This window comes from Carassius carassius, chromosome 30 (assembly GCF_963082965.1).
Source record: "Carassius carassius chromosome 30, fCarCar2.1, whole genome shotgun sequence".
NCBI lineage: Eukaryota > Metazoa > Chordata > Actinopteri > Cypriniformes > Cyprinidae > Carassius > Carassius carassius.
Genome location: NC_081784.1, coordinates 2,071,404 through 2,086,611, shown reverse-complemented (window position 1 = coordinate 2,086,611; position 15,208 = coordinate 2,071,404). Strand labels below are relative to the sequence as shown.

Here is a 15,208-nt window from a genome sequence, read left to right as displayed (position 1 = left end):
TATTGCAGCTTTACAATGACACTAGTTCATTCAAGTCCCTCAAAAAGGCTGATCGAGCACGTGAGACAAATGAAAGAGAGGACAGGATAATGCAGAGGCTCTGGATGGGGAATGGGTTCAGCACTGCAGCTGGAATTGCTCATCAGTTCAGCACTGAACAGGATCTGGATCTGAGTCGGTTGTTTAAGAGAAGTCAGACTGAAAGCACACTCTGCAGAGATCAAGCCTCTCATCAGCAGAACCAATCAAAAGACTCGACTCTCCTTTACTGTTGTGTGGAGAGAGGAGAACTGCTCTAAAGTTCACTTTAGTGACGAGAGTACGTTTCGTTTATTTGGGAAACATTATGATCAGCATTACACTGAAGCTGAGTGTGTGAAGAAGTCAGAGAAAGCTGGAGGAGGAGCTGTGATGGTTTGAGGGATGTTCTCTGTATCAGGAGTTTGGTCTCTTATACAGACACATGGCAGGTGCATGTAAATATTCATCAGAACCTCCTTCAGCAACATACGGTTCCTTCCCTGCAAACATCTCCCAATCAGCCAAACACAATGTTCCTGTCACACTGTAAAACGGGTAAAGCAGTTCTTGAAGCTGAAAACACTGAAATAATGAAAAGTCCTGCTCTAAACCCGACTGAAAATCTCTGGAAAATCAATGGTGACAAAGTTGTGTCTTAGAAACCCACTACAGTCACGAACTCTAGAAGAGACCTGAAGAAGAGCGGAGCAAGATCCCAGCAGCGCAGTGTGAGAAACTAGAGATGTGCTGAAGTCAATTCCTACTGATTTCTGACAGCTGCGACCTCCAAAATATTACTCACAATCATCTTTCCTGTCTCAGTGGTTACTGTTCTCTGATTTTAATCACTGTGTTTTCCACAAAAAAAATTTTTTTGTTGAAATGCCTTGGTTAGTTAGTCAAACATGTTAGTAGAACAGTGATACACCTTCAGCTAATATTCCTTTAAATTCTGAGTGATGAAGATACGAGTATTTATAAATTGTTCTCTAATTTTGATCTACACTATGTTTGTGTGTGTGTGTGTGTGTGTGTGTGTGTGTGACCCTGGAGCACAAAAGCAGTCTTAAGTCTCTGGGGTATATTATAAAACATTGTATGGGTCAAAATTACAGATTTTTCTTTTATGCCAGAAATCATTAGCATATTAAGTAAAGATCATGTTCCATGAAGATATTTTGTACATTTCATATTTCTACATATTTATTTTTTTAATATTTTTTTTATTTATAAACTACCTAGATGGCTGAAGGCCCAGTCGCACTTGAAAGAATATCAGGAGAATCTCCAGCTCGCCCTCGAAGTCTCGTCCTTCTACCAGCAGGCCGATAACATCATCTGCACCATCAACAACATGGTAGACATTTGCTTCATTGTGCTATTTCTGTTCAAACCCCACAGGAAAGCCAGTATCTGTGACCTTTGAGACTAATATAAACCGACTGTCTCTGTTTGTTTACATGCTGATGTAATCTAAGAATGTTATTCATGGTGTGCTCTCCTTTTTTAACTTCTCCTCCAGAGAAAAAGCGTCTCTGCAAGCAGCGGAGTGGGAATCGCCAGAGATGAGGAAATTCGGGATGTTGCCAGTCAAATCATGGTGTGCGATCCAAAACTCACATCCCTTTATAGTCACACGCTTGACCCTAAATGCATTAGTTCACAGTCCAGCTCCGTGTCAAACACTATCCTGACGCCCGTGTTTGCTTACATGTCGTTCTGTGTGGTTTCAGATGCTGGATGTGAGCGTTTCTCAGCTCTCCAACCTGCCCTCGGCGCTGGCGGCCCGCGTCACACAGAAGCAGAGCGAGGTGAAAGACTGCTGGACCGTTCTCCAGAAGACTCTCAGGTAACTCAGACCAGCAGAGTTATAAACCACACAAGCCCTACGGTGTCCTCTCAGGGACAAGAGCCATTTCCCTCCATCATGGGGTTTCCACAGAGCCGAAGGCGCTTTCCATAATCCTGTTTTTGTTGCATTTGTATTCCCCACCAGCAACCGCATGGGACACAGCCAGGAAACCACTTCCAAATGATAATTAGATGCATATAAAAGTTGTGTGCTTATTTTCATAATGCCTCCAATTGCTGAACTGAATTTTTCCTTCTGTTTAGTGTAACATTTTGAAACACTTAAACAATATTGAATTTTGTTGGAAACGATGGTTAAACTGTTAGTTTTTTTTGCAGTTTGCTCAATGAATACAAGATTGAGCTTGTTTTGTGTTTTATTGCTCCATCATCTAAAGCATCCATATTGATTTCATCACTGTTTGAGGTTTAAAAGATAGCGATTTGTGCCCAGTTGGTCATATAAATTATGTAATTACAGGAATCTATCCCTTATTTTAACTTTTTAAGAGTTGGCAATACAGATGTTTAATCAAGATGAATGCATTTCTAATGGTAAAATAATACATTTTTGAATTATTTAAATGATATATTAAATTCATGTGATTATTGATATACGTAATTATCAAATAGAATAAAAAAAGAATGTAAATGATGATATAATATGATATCATTTGTTTCTTTATTCTCATGTGCATATTTACTCTAAGACATGATGTAGTGTGTTTTAGTCACATGTCTAAGTGGCTTTGTTTTGAAAACATTGCTTTAAATTGGAAGTTACTAATTCCAGATGTGTAATCCGCTATCATGGGTCACTCACAGTCACTGTAATAAATCTCTATTGAGTGTCAACAAATGTGAATGCAGCGTGGACATGATTAGAGCCAGTGCTGAAGCTTCGCCTCCGGTCCTGTTGGCAGCTTGATTTGATGGCTGAGTGTTTGTGTTTGTATAGGAACGAAAAGGCAGCTCAACTCCCCTCCAACCCCTTGTTAACCAGAGATGGCAGTGACCCTGAAACCCAGAGCAGCGTGGGAACAGACCCTCACAGAATTATGGAAAAGGAGGTTAAAGAGGAACAAAATCGTCTGAAGGGGATTACGGTATGAAGCTTTCATTCTGCTGTAATTCTACAATTATATTATTGTAGTCTCGTATGCTGGAAATGTTTAATTGACGTTGTTTATTGACATAAATGGCCTTTTCACATTTTTTGTGTGCAAATTGATGCATCAAGCTGATGTTATGCAAATTCATTGATTTTGATAGTATGTAAAAAAACAATCACACAAGCGTTAAGGAAGTGACTGTGATGTGTTTCTATTCAAACGGTTGACATCTGCTTCGTTGTTTTACTGCAGTTGATTTCTTTACACAGTGTTAAAAACTATTTCTGATAATAGTGGTGATAATTGTTTCTAAGCCCGTATTATACACATTTAAATATCCTGTGCAAATGAATAAAAAGTTGTTCAATGTTGCTGCTTGTTTTAAAAGATGTTTTTAGCAGTATTATTTTAGTATTAATTATACACCTTTGTAGTATTTATTACTATTTTGTATGTTTTGTTTTTATATTTTCATTTTAATTTCATATTTTATATTAAATTATATATTTTATGCACTTAAAATAAATAAATAAATACTTAATTTATTTATTTATTATTATATACTTTAATATATAACAATGTTTTTCCTTATTTATTACTTATTAGTGGTATTAGCGTCATGTTGGCAACTGAGAGGTGTTTTAGCAGTATTTATTATTTATTTGGTATTTATTTTGCTATTTTAAATGAGCTATTATTTTATGTTTTCATTTTAATCTAAGGTTTTATAAATTTAGTTACGTGCTTTTATAATTTTTATAATATTTTAATATATTTTTTGTATTTTAAATACATTAAATTATTATATTTAGCTTTAACTTGTTGTATTTCAGTTAGTTGCCAAAGCACTATTTGTAATGTTTGTCTTAGTTTATCTAATCTTTATATTTTATTTTATTTTAGCGTTACTTCAATTAACGAAAACTATTTATTTTTTTGACGTGAGTCATGTGAAAGGACCTCAAGCATTTCTGGAGCTAAATGCTGAAATGCCCAATCATCGCTCGCCATAATTACTCCTCTTTCAGCCAGATTAGTGAAATACAGTTGCTGTTCTTTATGATGATGGTGCAGTTTGCTGCTTTACTTTGACTGACCTACTGGTTATTTAGGAGGGTAGTATATGAGGCTTCTCTTTCTCTGTGTGTTGTTGGTTTGGATGGGACGTATATGACATCCTCTCTATCTAACAAACTACAGTGGTCTGTGGGACATGGCTTCAGGAAAGCGTTTGGAGATGTTATTGATACTGGCAGGACAGATCTAGAGGTTTCCATGAGGTATGACACACTTCAATTGTTCTGCGAGGGCAAAAACAGCCACCAGGACAAACAGCATTCTCTCAAAACTCCTAAATCTAGACATTTCCATATCCATTGACATTATGACTTAAATAACATCTCTTGGAAGTATACCTGCAGAAAATAGAAGAAACACTTATTGGATTAATGAAAAAGCAACATAAACCATTTGTTATATATTAAGCCATTAGCTCTAAAGAAGAGCACCATTGTGTGTAGTATGATTATCTTGGATTTATTTCTGGAAATTGTTATGCTGGTTCTCTTTTTTTTTTTTTTGAAGGCAAGTAATACTTTTATTCTGCAAGGACGTAATAAATGCATCAAAAGTGACTGTAAAGGAATTTATGTTACCATAGGTTTCTATTTCAATTGAATGCTGTTCTTTTCAATTTTCTATTTATTAAATAATCATGAAAAAGAAAATGTATCATCGTTTCCACAAAAATATGAAGCAGCACATGACTAATATTAATTAATAAAGTTAAATATTACTGTCTGAAATACGATAGAATCATCGCTCTCACCTCAATGGCTGGGTAAGATCCCAGCCGCCTATTTGAGGTGATGGCCAACACTCGTACATTACAAGTCCCACCTACTGAGCTTTGTGGTGTGGGCCCAAGGTGCTTTCTTCGGGTCATCAGGTGGGTACCCTCCTTCAACTGTGTTTCACCAATTAACCCACAACACCTCCAGAGGGCTTGACAGCTAACCCCAGCGTCCTGGGGCAGCCCCCTCAGCCCCTTGAACTCCACAGCCAGTGCTCTTTTATATTCCCTCACTAGCCGGTGGGCTGTTACATGGCTCACAGCGCTTCAGCCACAGCCATCTTGATGCGGTCTCTGCTCTTTTTGTAATATTCGCCACAAGCCTTCTCCTGCTGGGACCTCTTATTCCAAGTCTGGACAAGGCACTCCAAAGTGACTGCCCAGGAAATCCTCGGCAGCCTACTTCCACTGGCAAGTTCCATGCCCGCCATCCCACCTGCTGGCACTGTTGGGTGAGTGGTTGGTACTTCCCAAGCTTTGTCTCATGGGCCTCTTCTATCCTCTCCTCCCATGGCACAGTCAGTTCCAGCAACACCACCTGTTTTGTTGCTCTGGACCACAGAACTATGTCTGGTCTGAGAGTTGAGGTAATAATCTCTTCTGGAAACTTGAGCTGTCTCCGGAGGTCAACTCTCATGTCCCAGTCAATAGCGGATGTCAGGATTCCTGAGCCAGTCGATGTTGCTCTGGAGCTCTCCCTCGCTCTAACAAACCTGATCATATGGGGTACTATCGTCCTCACGATGTTGTGGGTCTTCCTTCTCTCTTCCTCCAGACCTGTAGCCAGCTCGGCAAGTATCTGGTCATGTCTCCATCTGAACTTTCCATCAGCCAGGCTAGCTTGACATGATGACAACACATGTTCAAGGCTTGCCAGTTTCCCACACAATGTACAGTTTGGGCTCTCAACCAGCCCCCAACGATGGAGATTCACTGGTGTTGGTAGGACATCAGGAGGAATTTTATCCTATTCTCTTCCATGCACCATATATCCCTCCACACCAATGATCTTCCTTGGACACTGCCCCAACATGTCCACCTGCCCTGATTTTTCATGCCTGCTGCCCTTGCTTGCCTACCCTCCTCCTCCACCATACGGAGCTCTTCCTGAACTAAGCTGTGGCGACCTTTAGAATTAGCGTCCCTCCGCCTAGCTCTAGTTATAACTCCTAGGCCCAACCTGCCTTGGTTGACCGTCCCCACGATGTCTTTGTGGCATAGTCTTGCCTCTGCATCTGCCACAGCCCTGCTTGCTGACCATTTCCGTCCTGTGTGGATGGTGATATCTGCCTTGCGGACCAATTGATCTTTACTGTCGTGAAGCATTATCAGCTGCCGGGCTTTGGCCACCTTAAACTCTTCAACCACAGATGGTAATGGCAACTGTAAGTTGCTTCCCGAGCTGTACAGGCTGATTGAATAAAGGCTTTTGGGGACTGACAGCCATCTGCGAAGGAAGGTGTTGATCCTCCTTTCCAAGGCTTCAACTGTTGTTAATGGCACTTCATACATAAGCAGTGGCCAAAGAAATCTTGTAAGCACACCATGCTGGTAGCCCCAGAGTTTAAATCTTCCAGGTAGCCCACTCCTATCCAAGGCTCGTATCCAAGTTTCCGCCTGCCCAAGCATCTCCTTCACACTCTCTCGGTCATTCAATTCCACTCTAAACCATTTTCCCAAGCTCTTAATGGGTCTCTCACTGACAGTGGGGATGAGATCTTCTCCAATCCTGAAGCGAAACTGTTCATGCACGCGTCCTTTTCTCAGCACAATGCTCCTCGACTTTGCTGGCTTAAACTCCATCCTGGCGCCTGCAATAATCTTGCATAGGTCTTCCAGAATCCACGACCTTCTGGAAATGATCTTGCAGTTATAGTCAGGTCATCCATGAATGCCTTAACTGGAGCCTGCTGAATCCCGCTTGCCAGAACTGCACCTCTTCTAGGCTTTTCCACTGTCTGAACCAAGAGGTTCATTGCAGCTGCAAACAAGATTGGGTCCCAGTGCTGAGCCATCCCTTGCCCTTCTGAGGAAGTCATTGACCTCCTTCCATGAGGGTTCTTGATCAGCAAACTTGATAGTTGGTTCTCCAAGTTTCATCAAGGTGTCTCCGATCTCAAGTTCGGTGCCCCTTCCTGGATCGCTATGTGTACTTGAGAGGTACTTCTCTACCTCTTCCCTTGATGCCTGAAGTTTACCAGATCTTTTGTCCCCCAGGAGCTTAGTCAAGTAGGCGAACGGGTTCCTGGTGAACTGCTCCCTCTGCTTTGCCCACTGTCTTCGATCTCTCCTGTAGTACTCTGCTCGGCGTAAGGTTTTTATACGCTCTCTCAGGTTGTCCCGGTTTTTTCTTCAAAGCTGGTTTTTCCCCCTCTTCAGCTCACCTGAAAGCTTTCCTGAGCCTCCGGAGATCAGCACGAAATTGTTTAATCTCATTAATCCTTTAATTACTTATTATATGATGATATACGTTTTTATAATATTTATCAGCATCATATTAATGTATAATATTGCTATATATTTCACAATTTTTTTCCCTCATAATTGCTTGATACAATCTCGCAATTCTGACTTTTTATTAATTGCGTGATATTAACTTGCAATTGTGAGATATAAACTTGTCCCCGCCACCCCAAAATTGGACTTTTAACTTGCGATTGCGAGTTTATACCTCGCAATTCTGACATTATAACTTGCAACTGCGAGTTTATATCTTGCAATTCTGTGAAAAAAAGTCAATTGTGAGATAAAAAGTCGCAAAAAACTTTTTCATTATTATTCAGTGTTGGAAACATGCTTCCATAGGTCAAGCTGGTGTACAGCTAGTCGAATAAAGTGCCCAAAACCCAAACCAAAACCAACTTCCCTGGATTCATTAAAGATTGTTTCAGCTCAAGGTCTAAACCTGTGTATTTTTACACACTGAGGCATCGCATCCATCTGTTGGTGAGTGTGTGTATATGTGTGTGTTAATAACCAGACTTCTTGTTTAGTGACGTGACGTAAACATGACGAAGAGGCCTGTATTTCTGCCTAATGGCTCCCAGATGGCTCGCCACAAGCTTCATATGTGCTTCGAGAGTGTTTGGCTGACATCACTCCACAACTTTACACTAAAAGAGGCTGAGAGAGCTGATGAAATACAGTGCTGGGAACGAGCAGATGAAGCCATTTGAGAGCTTTTTTTTGTGACATAATTCACTGTACCTTAGTTTTCATCAGTGCCGGCCCGCGGCATAGGCGGTATAGGCAAATGCTAAGGGTGCCACTCATCCATAGGGGCGCCAGAATGAGTGAACGAGTGAATTTTTTTATTTTTTTTTTTACATTTTTTTTTATAATAGGCTACTATTTAAAAACCATTATTTCGAAATACTACCAAATAAAGCAAAAAAAAAAAAGTCCGGCTCTTCAATCTTCCCCCGCCCATCGAGTGCTTGAAGTGCGTCAGAAACAGAGCGTGCGCACGATCAGTTGTTGGTAATTTGTTGTGTAGTGTTCCCGACGCCGCATCCAATGTAGACAGCACTGCTTCTGTTAACACACAGCTCGTAGAAACGGGCCTGGCAGCTCGCGCCAGTTCTAGACACGGTGAAAGTTTCCTGATTGTGACGGAAGGCCGAATTTACATGACACATTATAAATGAGCATAGTCTGCGATAGATACAGTGCCAAAAAGAAGAGAAGAGGATAAAGACAGAGGTAAAGAGATGTAGTGAAAGAACAATTTATTGCATAGGAGTAAGATACTATAATTTTGTGGCAGTTATTTTTACCTTAAACTTAATGTTAGCAGTTGTTCTGAGTCCCCAGACTGTGATTTTGTACAATCATGTCAGTTTTAAGACGCATTTTTTATTATCACCTTTTTATTAATGTTTTACTCTACAGTTGTGCAGTTTTGGGGGGATACAGTACAGAGCAAAAGTTTGGAAACATTACTATTTTTAATGTTTTTGAAAGAAGTTTCTTCTGCTCATCAAGCCTGCATTTATTTGATCAAAAATACAGAAAAAAATGTAATATTGTGATATATTATTACAATTTAAAATAATTTGTTTTCAATTTATTATACTTTAAATTATTATTTATTTCTGTGATGCAAAGCTGAATTTTCAGCATCATTACTCCATTCTTCAGTGTCACATGTGACATCCGGACTATCACATGATCCTTTAGAAATCATTCTAATATGATGATTTATTATGAGTGTTGGAAACAGTTCTGCTGTAATGTGTGTGTGTGTGTATGTATATATATATATATATATATATATATATATATATATATATATATATATATATATATAATGCTAAATCATGAACAAAATGACATGGTGAAATGGGCTGTGATGCATGGGGCGCCAGGTAAAATCTTGCCTAGGGCAGCACATTGGTCAGGGCCGGCACTGGTTTTCATCATGCAGCAAAAGCGCAGGAGTTTGGATTAAAGCCTGGACTGATTTGAAGCAGGCATGTGGAGGAGAGACATCGGAGCATGTAATTGTTATTCAAAGGCTTGATGCTCACGAAAAGCCTGATAACGTGCCGTTGTGTGATTAAACTTGAAGCTTGCACTCTTTGAGTGGCGTGTTTATACGTGCTATTAGGCCTTGTAAATTTGCTGTGCTGTCCTAATGGCACTTTCTCATGCGACTGTTTCTTTCTTTCTCTCCAGCATAACGCGTTTCTCTCTCCCAGACTTTGACTCATTCATCCTGAGCTCATAATCAGAGAATGGCCAGGTCAGATTCATATGCCACCATAAAAGCAGAAATGAGCCGACTGGGTGCCTTGCATGAAAAACGGTTTTGTCCGTGTGAAAGACAGCACTGTTGCAGTTTTGCTTGATTTTGCAGTTATTATTTTCACTTTCTTTGTCCTGGTCAAAACATTGTTGTTGTTTTTTAAAGCATTCATAGAATCATTTTATATTTGCATTATAAATGGGATGGGCAATTTTAATTTAATTTGATTTAATAATTACATTATTAATTTGACCTATTCTGTATATCAAACCATATGATAAGTTGTTTTAAGGAAAAACTTGTAATTTAAATCATTATCCACTGAAAGTATTTCTTTCAGATCCCATTTGCCTTCATTTGAAGACGCATCACACCGGTCAGTTAACAAAACTTTTTGCAGGTTAAAAATTAGTTTTTAAGTATAGTACCATTTCAGAAATGCAGTAAAAACATTAATAATGTAAAATATTATTATAATTTAAAATGGCTGTTTTTTATGTAAATGTATATTAAAATATAATTTATTTCTGTGATGCACAGCTGTATTTTCAGCATCATTCCTCCAGTCTTCACTGTCACATGATCTTCAGAAATCATTCTAATATGATGATTGGCTGCTCAAAAAACATTTATTATTATTATCAATGTTGAAAACAGTTATGCTGCTTCATATTTTTGTAGAAACCGTAATTTTCCAGAATTATAATTTAATAAATAATTATAATAATAATAATAATAATAATACATTCTCTTAATTAGAAATCAGACCTAAAATATTTTTTTAATAATAATATTTTATGTTAATATTATTATGTTTTAAATTTGCATACATTATATTTTAATATTTTTTATATTAACTAATATTTATAATGTAATTAAAATAGCAATATTATAAAATGTATATGATAATGATAAATATTGTAAAATAAATTTCATCGATAATAATTGATATTTAATATTAATAATTAAAATTAGCCATAAGAATAATGAAAATGGCTATTAGTGAAATGATACTTATTTTAATATGATTAATATTAAATAGAAATGAGACTTTTAAAATACAATGAGTTAATTAAAAAAATCTAAATTAAATTTACATAAACTGTATTAATATAAATTGTGTGTGTATATATATGTTTTTAACATTATAAATGTCACTTTTATCAATTTAGGGCATCCCTCCTGAATAAAATAAAGAATTTATTTAAAACAAATATTTGTAATAAATATAAATTATTTTTGCATCACATATAATAATATAGAAGTCTAGAATAAATGATAGCTTAGCATCAATAAAAATAATGCTGATTATTTTTCCTCAATACTTACGAGTGCTGTGTATTAAGTTTAGAGTATTATGTTGTCCACAGCTGATGTAATGTTCATGAAAAAGTAGAGAACTTCTAATCGAGACATAACGGCGTTTATACAGAATAATTATTTTCCCATGTTGGCTTCCTCATGTGAACAGCGCTGCTCACTGTAGCTTTCCAAAAAAAAAAAAAGTGACTGCCTTTCTGTCTGGGATTGCATCCACACTGTCCGCACCTCCAGCCCCGTTTACCAGCCAGTGTGTGACGCACCAGTATCACGACAGACCACCGTGTTTTAAACCAGCATACAAGGCTCCATTGTAGGTGCTTAAACACATCAGTGTCTGCTGGATGAACACGCACCTTCTGTTTTCCTCCACAGGTCGGGAGAGACGCCGAGCACTATGGGAAGCCCTCAGACAGCCGGGATGCAGGAGAGATCGCAGCGCGTGCCTGTGCCAGCGATGTCACCCTCAAACTCCACACTGAAAGGTGACATTTTCACTTCGGAAAATGTTTGCATGCATGCAAATTAAAGATGCATGCTAAATAGCAGTCCTGTGTGGTGCTTTACAGTGGGAACGTGCCGAGGCCCGAGTCCAGCAGCCACACATCGCTCCACACACAACTCCAGAAGTTCACTGTTTCTGCAGACAAGGTGCCTATTTATAACTCCACCGTTACACAAGACTTACACCATCGCTTGTGCTGTGAAAAGCTCTTCGCTGCTTTACCGCGGTTCTTCTGAGAGTTCGGACTGCTCCAGAATAAACTCCTGAGAGGTTGATTGATGGGTCTTTGCTAATTGCATGAGGATCAGCTTGTGTGTGTGACTTCCAGGAATTGTTCTGGCTTGAAGACGCAGCCGGCGGCTTCTGAACCCAGTCTGTGCCGAGCAGCCAGCGGTTCAGAGGTCAGCCAGGTCTTAGTCTCGCGTAGCCAGACCTTCAGACTGAAGGCCGAAGGTCTGGAATTCATGGTAGCTTTCAGTTGGCCAAGACCCGCCCATGAAGCTGTTTGATTGACATGTCAAACAACCAATCACTGTTCATTTCGTTCATCATCACATTTCTAGGAGTGAAAATGTCGCCATAATAACAGAACGGTGTGTAAACCTCTCGGACGTACTGTAAGCTATCTGAAACGTTCTGTGCCTCAAACTTTAAATATTTCACATACTTTTGAAACTCCAGTGTTTAGTTGATCCTGATAAGCATTCATTGTCACAGTTGTAAACACTACGGCTTTCTTCTTTTGTGAGGGAGTTTGTCTTTGTTTCCGAATGCTAAAAAACACGACACACACACATCTCCCAGAAATCCTGTAGAAATCGACCAATCCGATGACGACTTCAATACTCCTGAAGTGTTTCCACTTTTGTGTCCCATATGCATCAGACGTTTAGCCAACGGTCCCTGGGCGTGACATCTGAGGCTCAGACTTAAATTTAGAATCTCTCGTCTTTTTCTATTAGAAATATGTATTCCTGTTTTTTTAAATCATGTAATCTAATAAATGTTATAATTTTGTTACTCATATATGATAGTTAAACATTATTAATTATCAATAATAATAATACAAATCTTATTAAAATAATATTTTAATATTAATCAGACTTAAAATAACATTAATATTTTTTATTTGCTTCAAATATTTTTATATAAATTGTTTATATTAACTAATATAGCTAATTGATTTAAAACAACACAACATTTATATTATACTGATAAATATTATAAAAGCGAATATCTTTCTCGAAATTGAATGATTATTAATTTTTATTACTAAAATTATACTTAATTTAATATTATTCATATTAATTAGAAATCAGACTTTTCAAATATGAATATTATTTAATTGATAAATTTGAAATAAATTAGAATCGGGTTTATGTATATAAATTATATGTGTAGAAACTAGTATAGATAGATTGATAATAGCAATATTATAAAAATGCATGTTATACTGATATATATTAGAATGTATTTTAATACATTAATAGACAATAATCAATAAAAATACTATTTTTAAAATTACACTTTGTTTAGTATTATAATGCTTCGTTTGTTATTATTATTATATGCTAAAACCTAGAATAAATATTATCAGCATTCATTCAATAGCTTAAATATAATTAAACATAGTTCTAGTGAAAATATTTATGTTATTTGCATGTTTCATATTTGTGTTGTTTGTATTTTGTTTATTAGAGTGTTGTGTTAGTGCTAATGTCAAACTGTTCTCTTTGTATTCTCCACAGACTCTCTCCTGGCTCAAAGACAGCGTTGCGAAGGCCACTCAGATCTGCAGTTTGGCCGGGCCGAATGGTTTCGAAGCAGCCAAGAGGTGTCAGGCCTCACTGGAACAGGATATCCTGTCCAACAGAGCCAGGATAGAGCTGGTCAAGAAGGTCAGTGTTCACTGGCTTTACGGTTTGGTAATGAAATTTCTGGAAATTAACCACATCAACTCTGGGGACCCACCGGTGGGTCCAATATTGCATATGCCTAATTCTCAAAAAATCAAAATAACAGCTGAAGTGGTTAAACTTGACTTCAGTTGTTGTGTAAAAAAATTAAATAAATAAAGTTTAGAAGCAGCTATTTTTTCCAACAAGTAGAAATGTAGTGCAGCTATTCTTTACTGCATGCTACATTTTATTAAGAATAAATCCTCAAATTTTAATTTTTTTTTTAATTTTCTAGTTTAAATCATAATTAAATTAAAGCAATGAAGTTGTGTATTTTATGATTTTTCTTTCTGCTTATCAGTGAGATATTGTGTGAGTTTGATAAATTGAAGCAAATGGTTGGTGGATGGTTCGTTTCAGTGAGCTGATTCAAAAGAGTGAGTCATTTGATATGTTTTGATTTAATTACATAAAATAGTGTTTTTAATTTTATTTTGTGGTGGTTTTGGCCATATTTTGTTGTAGTATTTTGTCTTAATGTATGTCTTCGGGATTGATGCTGTAGCCTAAACTGAAAAGTGTTTTTGTATATTAAATGCTGCTACTGATAAATATTATAAAATTAATTATAATGAACAAATTTTATAATCATTATTAATGCTCATTAATAATAAAATAACTTTTTCAAATCATACTTTGTTTAATATTCATTAGACTTAATACAAATATATTTTTTATTGAATTAGCATTAATTTTATTTATATCAATTATATTTATATTAACTAATATATACGGTACACACATACATGCAAATATAATTTATTATAACAATGATATAAAATGTATATTATTCTGATAAATATTATAAAAAAATTATATCATGTAAATAAAACATATAATTCTTAACCATAATGAAAATTACTATTATTAAAATTACACTTATTTATATTAATTGGAAATTAGACTTAAAATAAATATTATACAAATTAGATATTCAATTCAATTCAATTCAAGTTTATTTGTATAGCGCTTTTTACAATACAAATCGTTACAAAGCAACTTTACAGAAAATTATGTTTCTACAATATTTAGTAGTAGCTAGTAGTTTGTGCACGTTTGACAGGATTTTAGAAAAATAAAAATAATAATAATAATACAAGACGTAGTCAGCTAGATGATGAACTATCAATATTTTAATTAATAGTAATTATATGATGCAGTCACACATGTAGCAATAATTATTTAGTTCTGTTGTTGATTCAAGGTTAGGATCATCTGGGGTCCTCTGAGGGTCAGCATCATCTCTTCTCAGGTGTTCTGGATCCAGACTGGAGTTAGATGTAAATCCCGTGGCAAAACATAGAAACAAAATAGAGACATCATTAGCATAGCTGCTGATCCAACAAAGTAAAATTAGTTTAACCCAAGCTAAAGAATAAAAATGCAGATGCAACTACACTCACAATTTAAGAGATACATTATTCGTATGCTTGGCGAAAGAGATGCGTTTTTAATCTAGATTTAAACAGAGGGAGTGTGTCTGAACCCGAACATTATCAGGAAGGCTATTCCAGAGTTTGGGAGTCAAATGTGAAAAAGCTCTACCTCCTTTAGTGGACTTTGCTATCCTAGGAACTACCAAAAGTCCAGCGTTTTGTGACCTTAGGGTGCGTGATGGGTTGTAGCGTGGTAGAAGGCTAGTTAGGTACGCAGGAGCTAAACCATTTAGGGCCTTATAGGTAAGTAATGATAATTTGTAACAGATACGGAACTTAATAGGTAGCCAGTGCAGAGACTGTAAAATTGGGGTAATATGATCATATTTTCTTGACCTGGTAAGGACTCTAGCTGCTGCATTTTGGACTACTTGTAGCTTGTTTATTGACGAAGCAGGACAACCAC

General features: G+C 36.9%; 1 protein-coding gene and 1 long non-coding RNA gene across 2 annotated transcripts in view; one reads left to right on the top strand and one right to left on the bottom strand.

The window, feature by feature from the left end:
- LOC132110279 (uncharacterized) overlaps nt 1-15,208 on the top strand; it is a 61,049-nt gene that overhangs the window by 19,284 nt on the left and 26,557 nt on the right. The window contains exons 7-13 of the mRNA XM_059516850.1: nt 1,264-1,378; nt 1,544-1,621; nt 1,755-1,870; nt 2,831-2,978; nt 11,279-11,388; nt 11,473-11,554; nt 13,157-13,306. Coding sequence (XP_059372833.1) covers nt 1,264-1,378; nt 1,544-1,621; nt 1,755-1,870; nt 2,831-2,978; nt 11,279-11,388; nt 11,473-11,554; nt 13,157-13,306 — 799 coding nt within the window. The remainder of the gene's footprint in view (nt 1-1,263; nt 1,379-1,543; nt 1,622-1,754; nt 1,871-2,830; nt 2,979-11,278; nt 11,389-11,472; nt 11,555-13,156; nt 13,307-15,208) is intronic.
- LOC132111077 (uncharacterized) lies at nt 38-873 on the bottom strand. The gene is made up of 3 exons (XR_009424724.1): nt 324-873; nt 160-290; nt 38-129 (listed from the first exon to the last, which is right to left on the bottom strand). It is a non-coding gene; the product is annotated as an uncharacterized LOC132111077 (long non-coding RNA).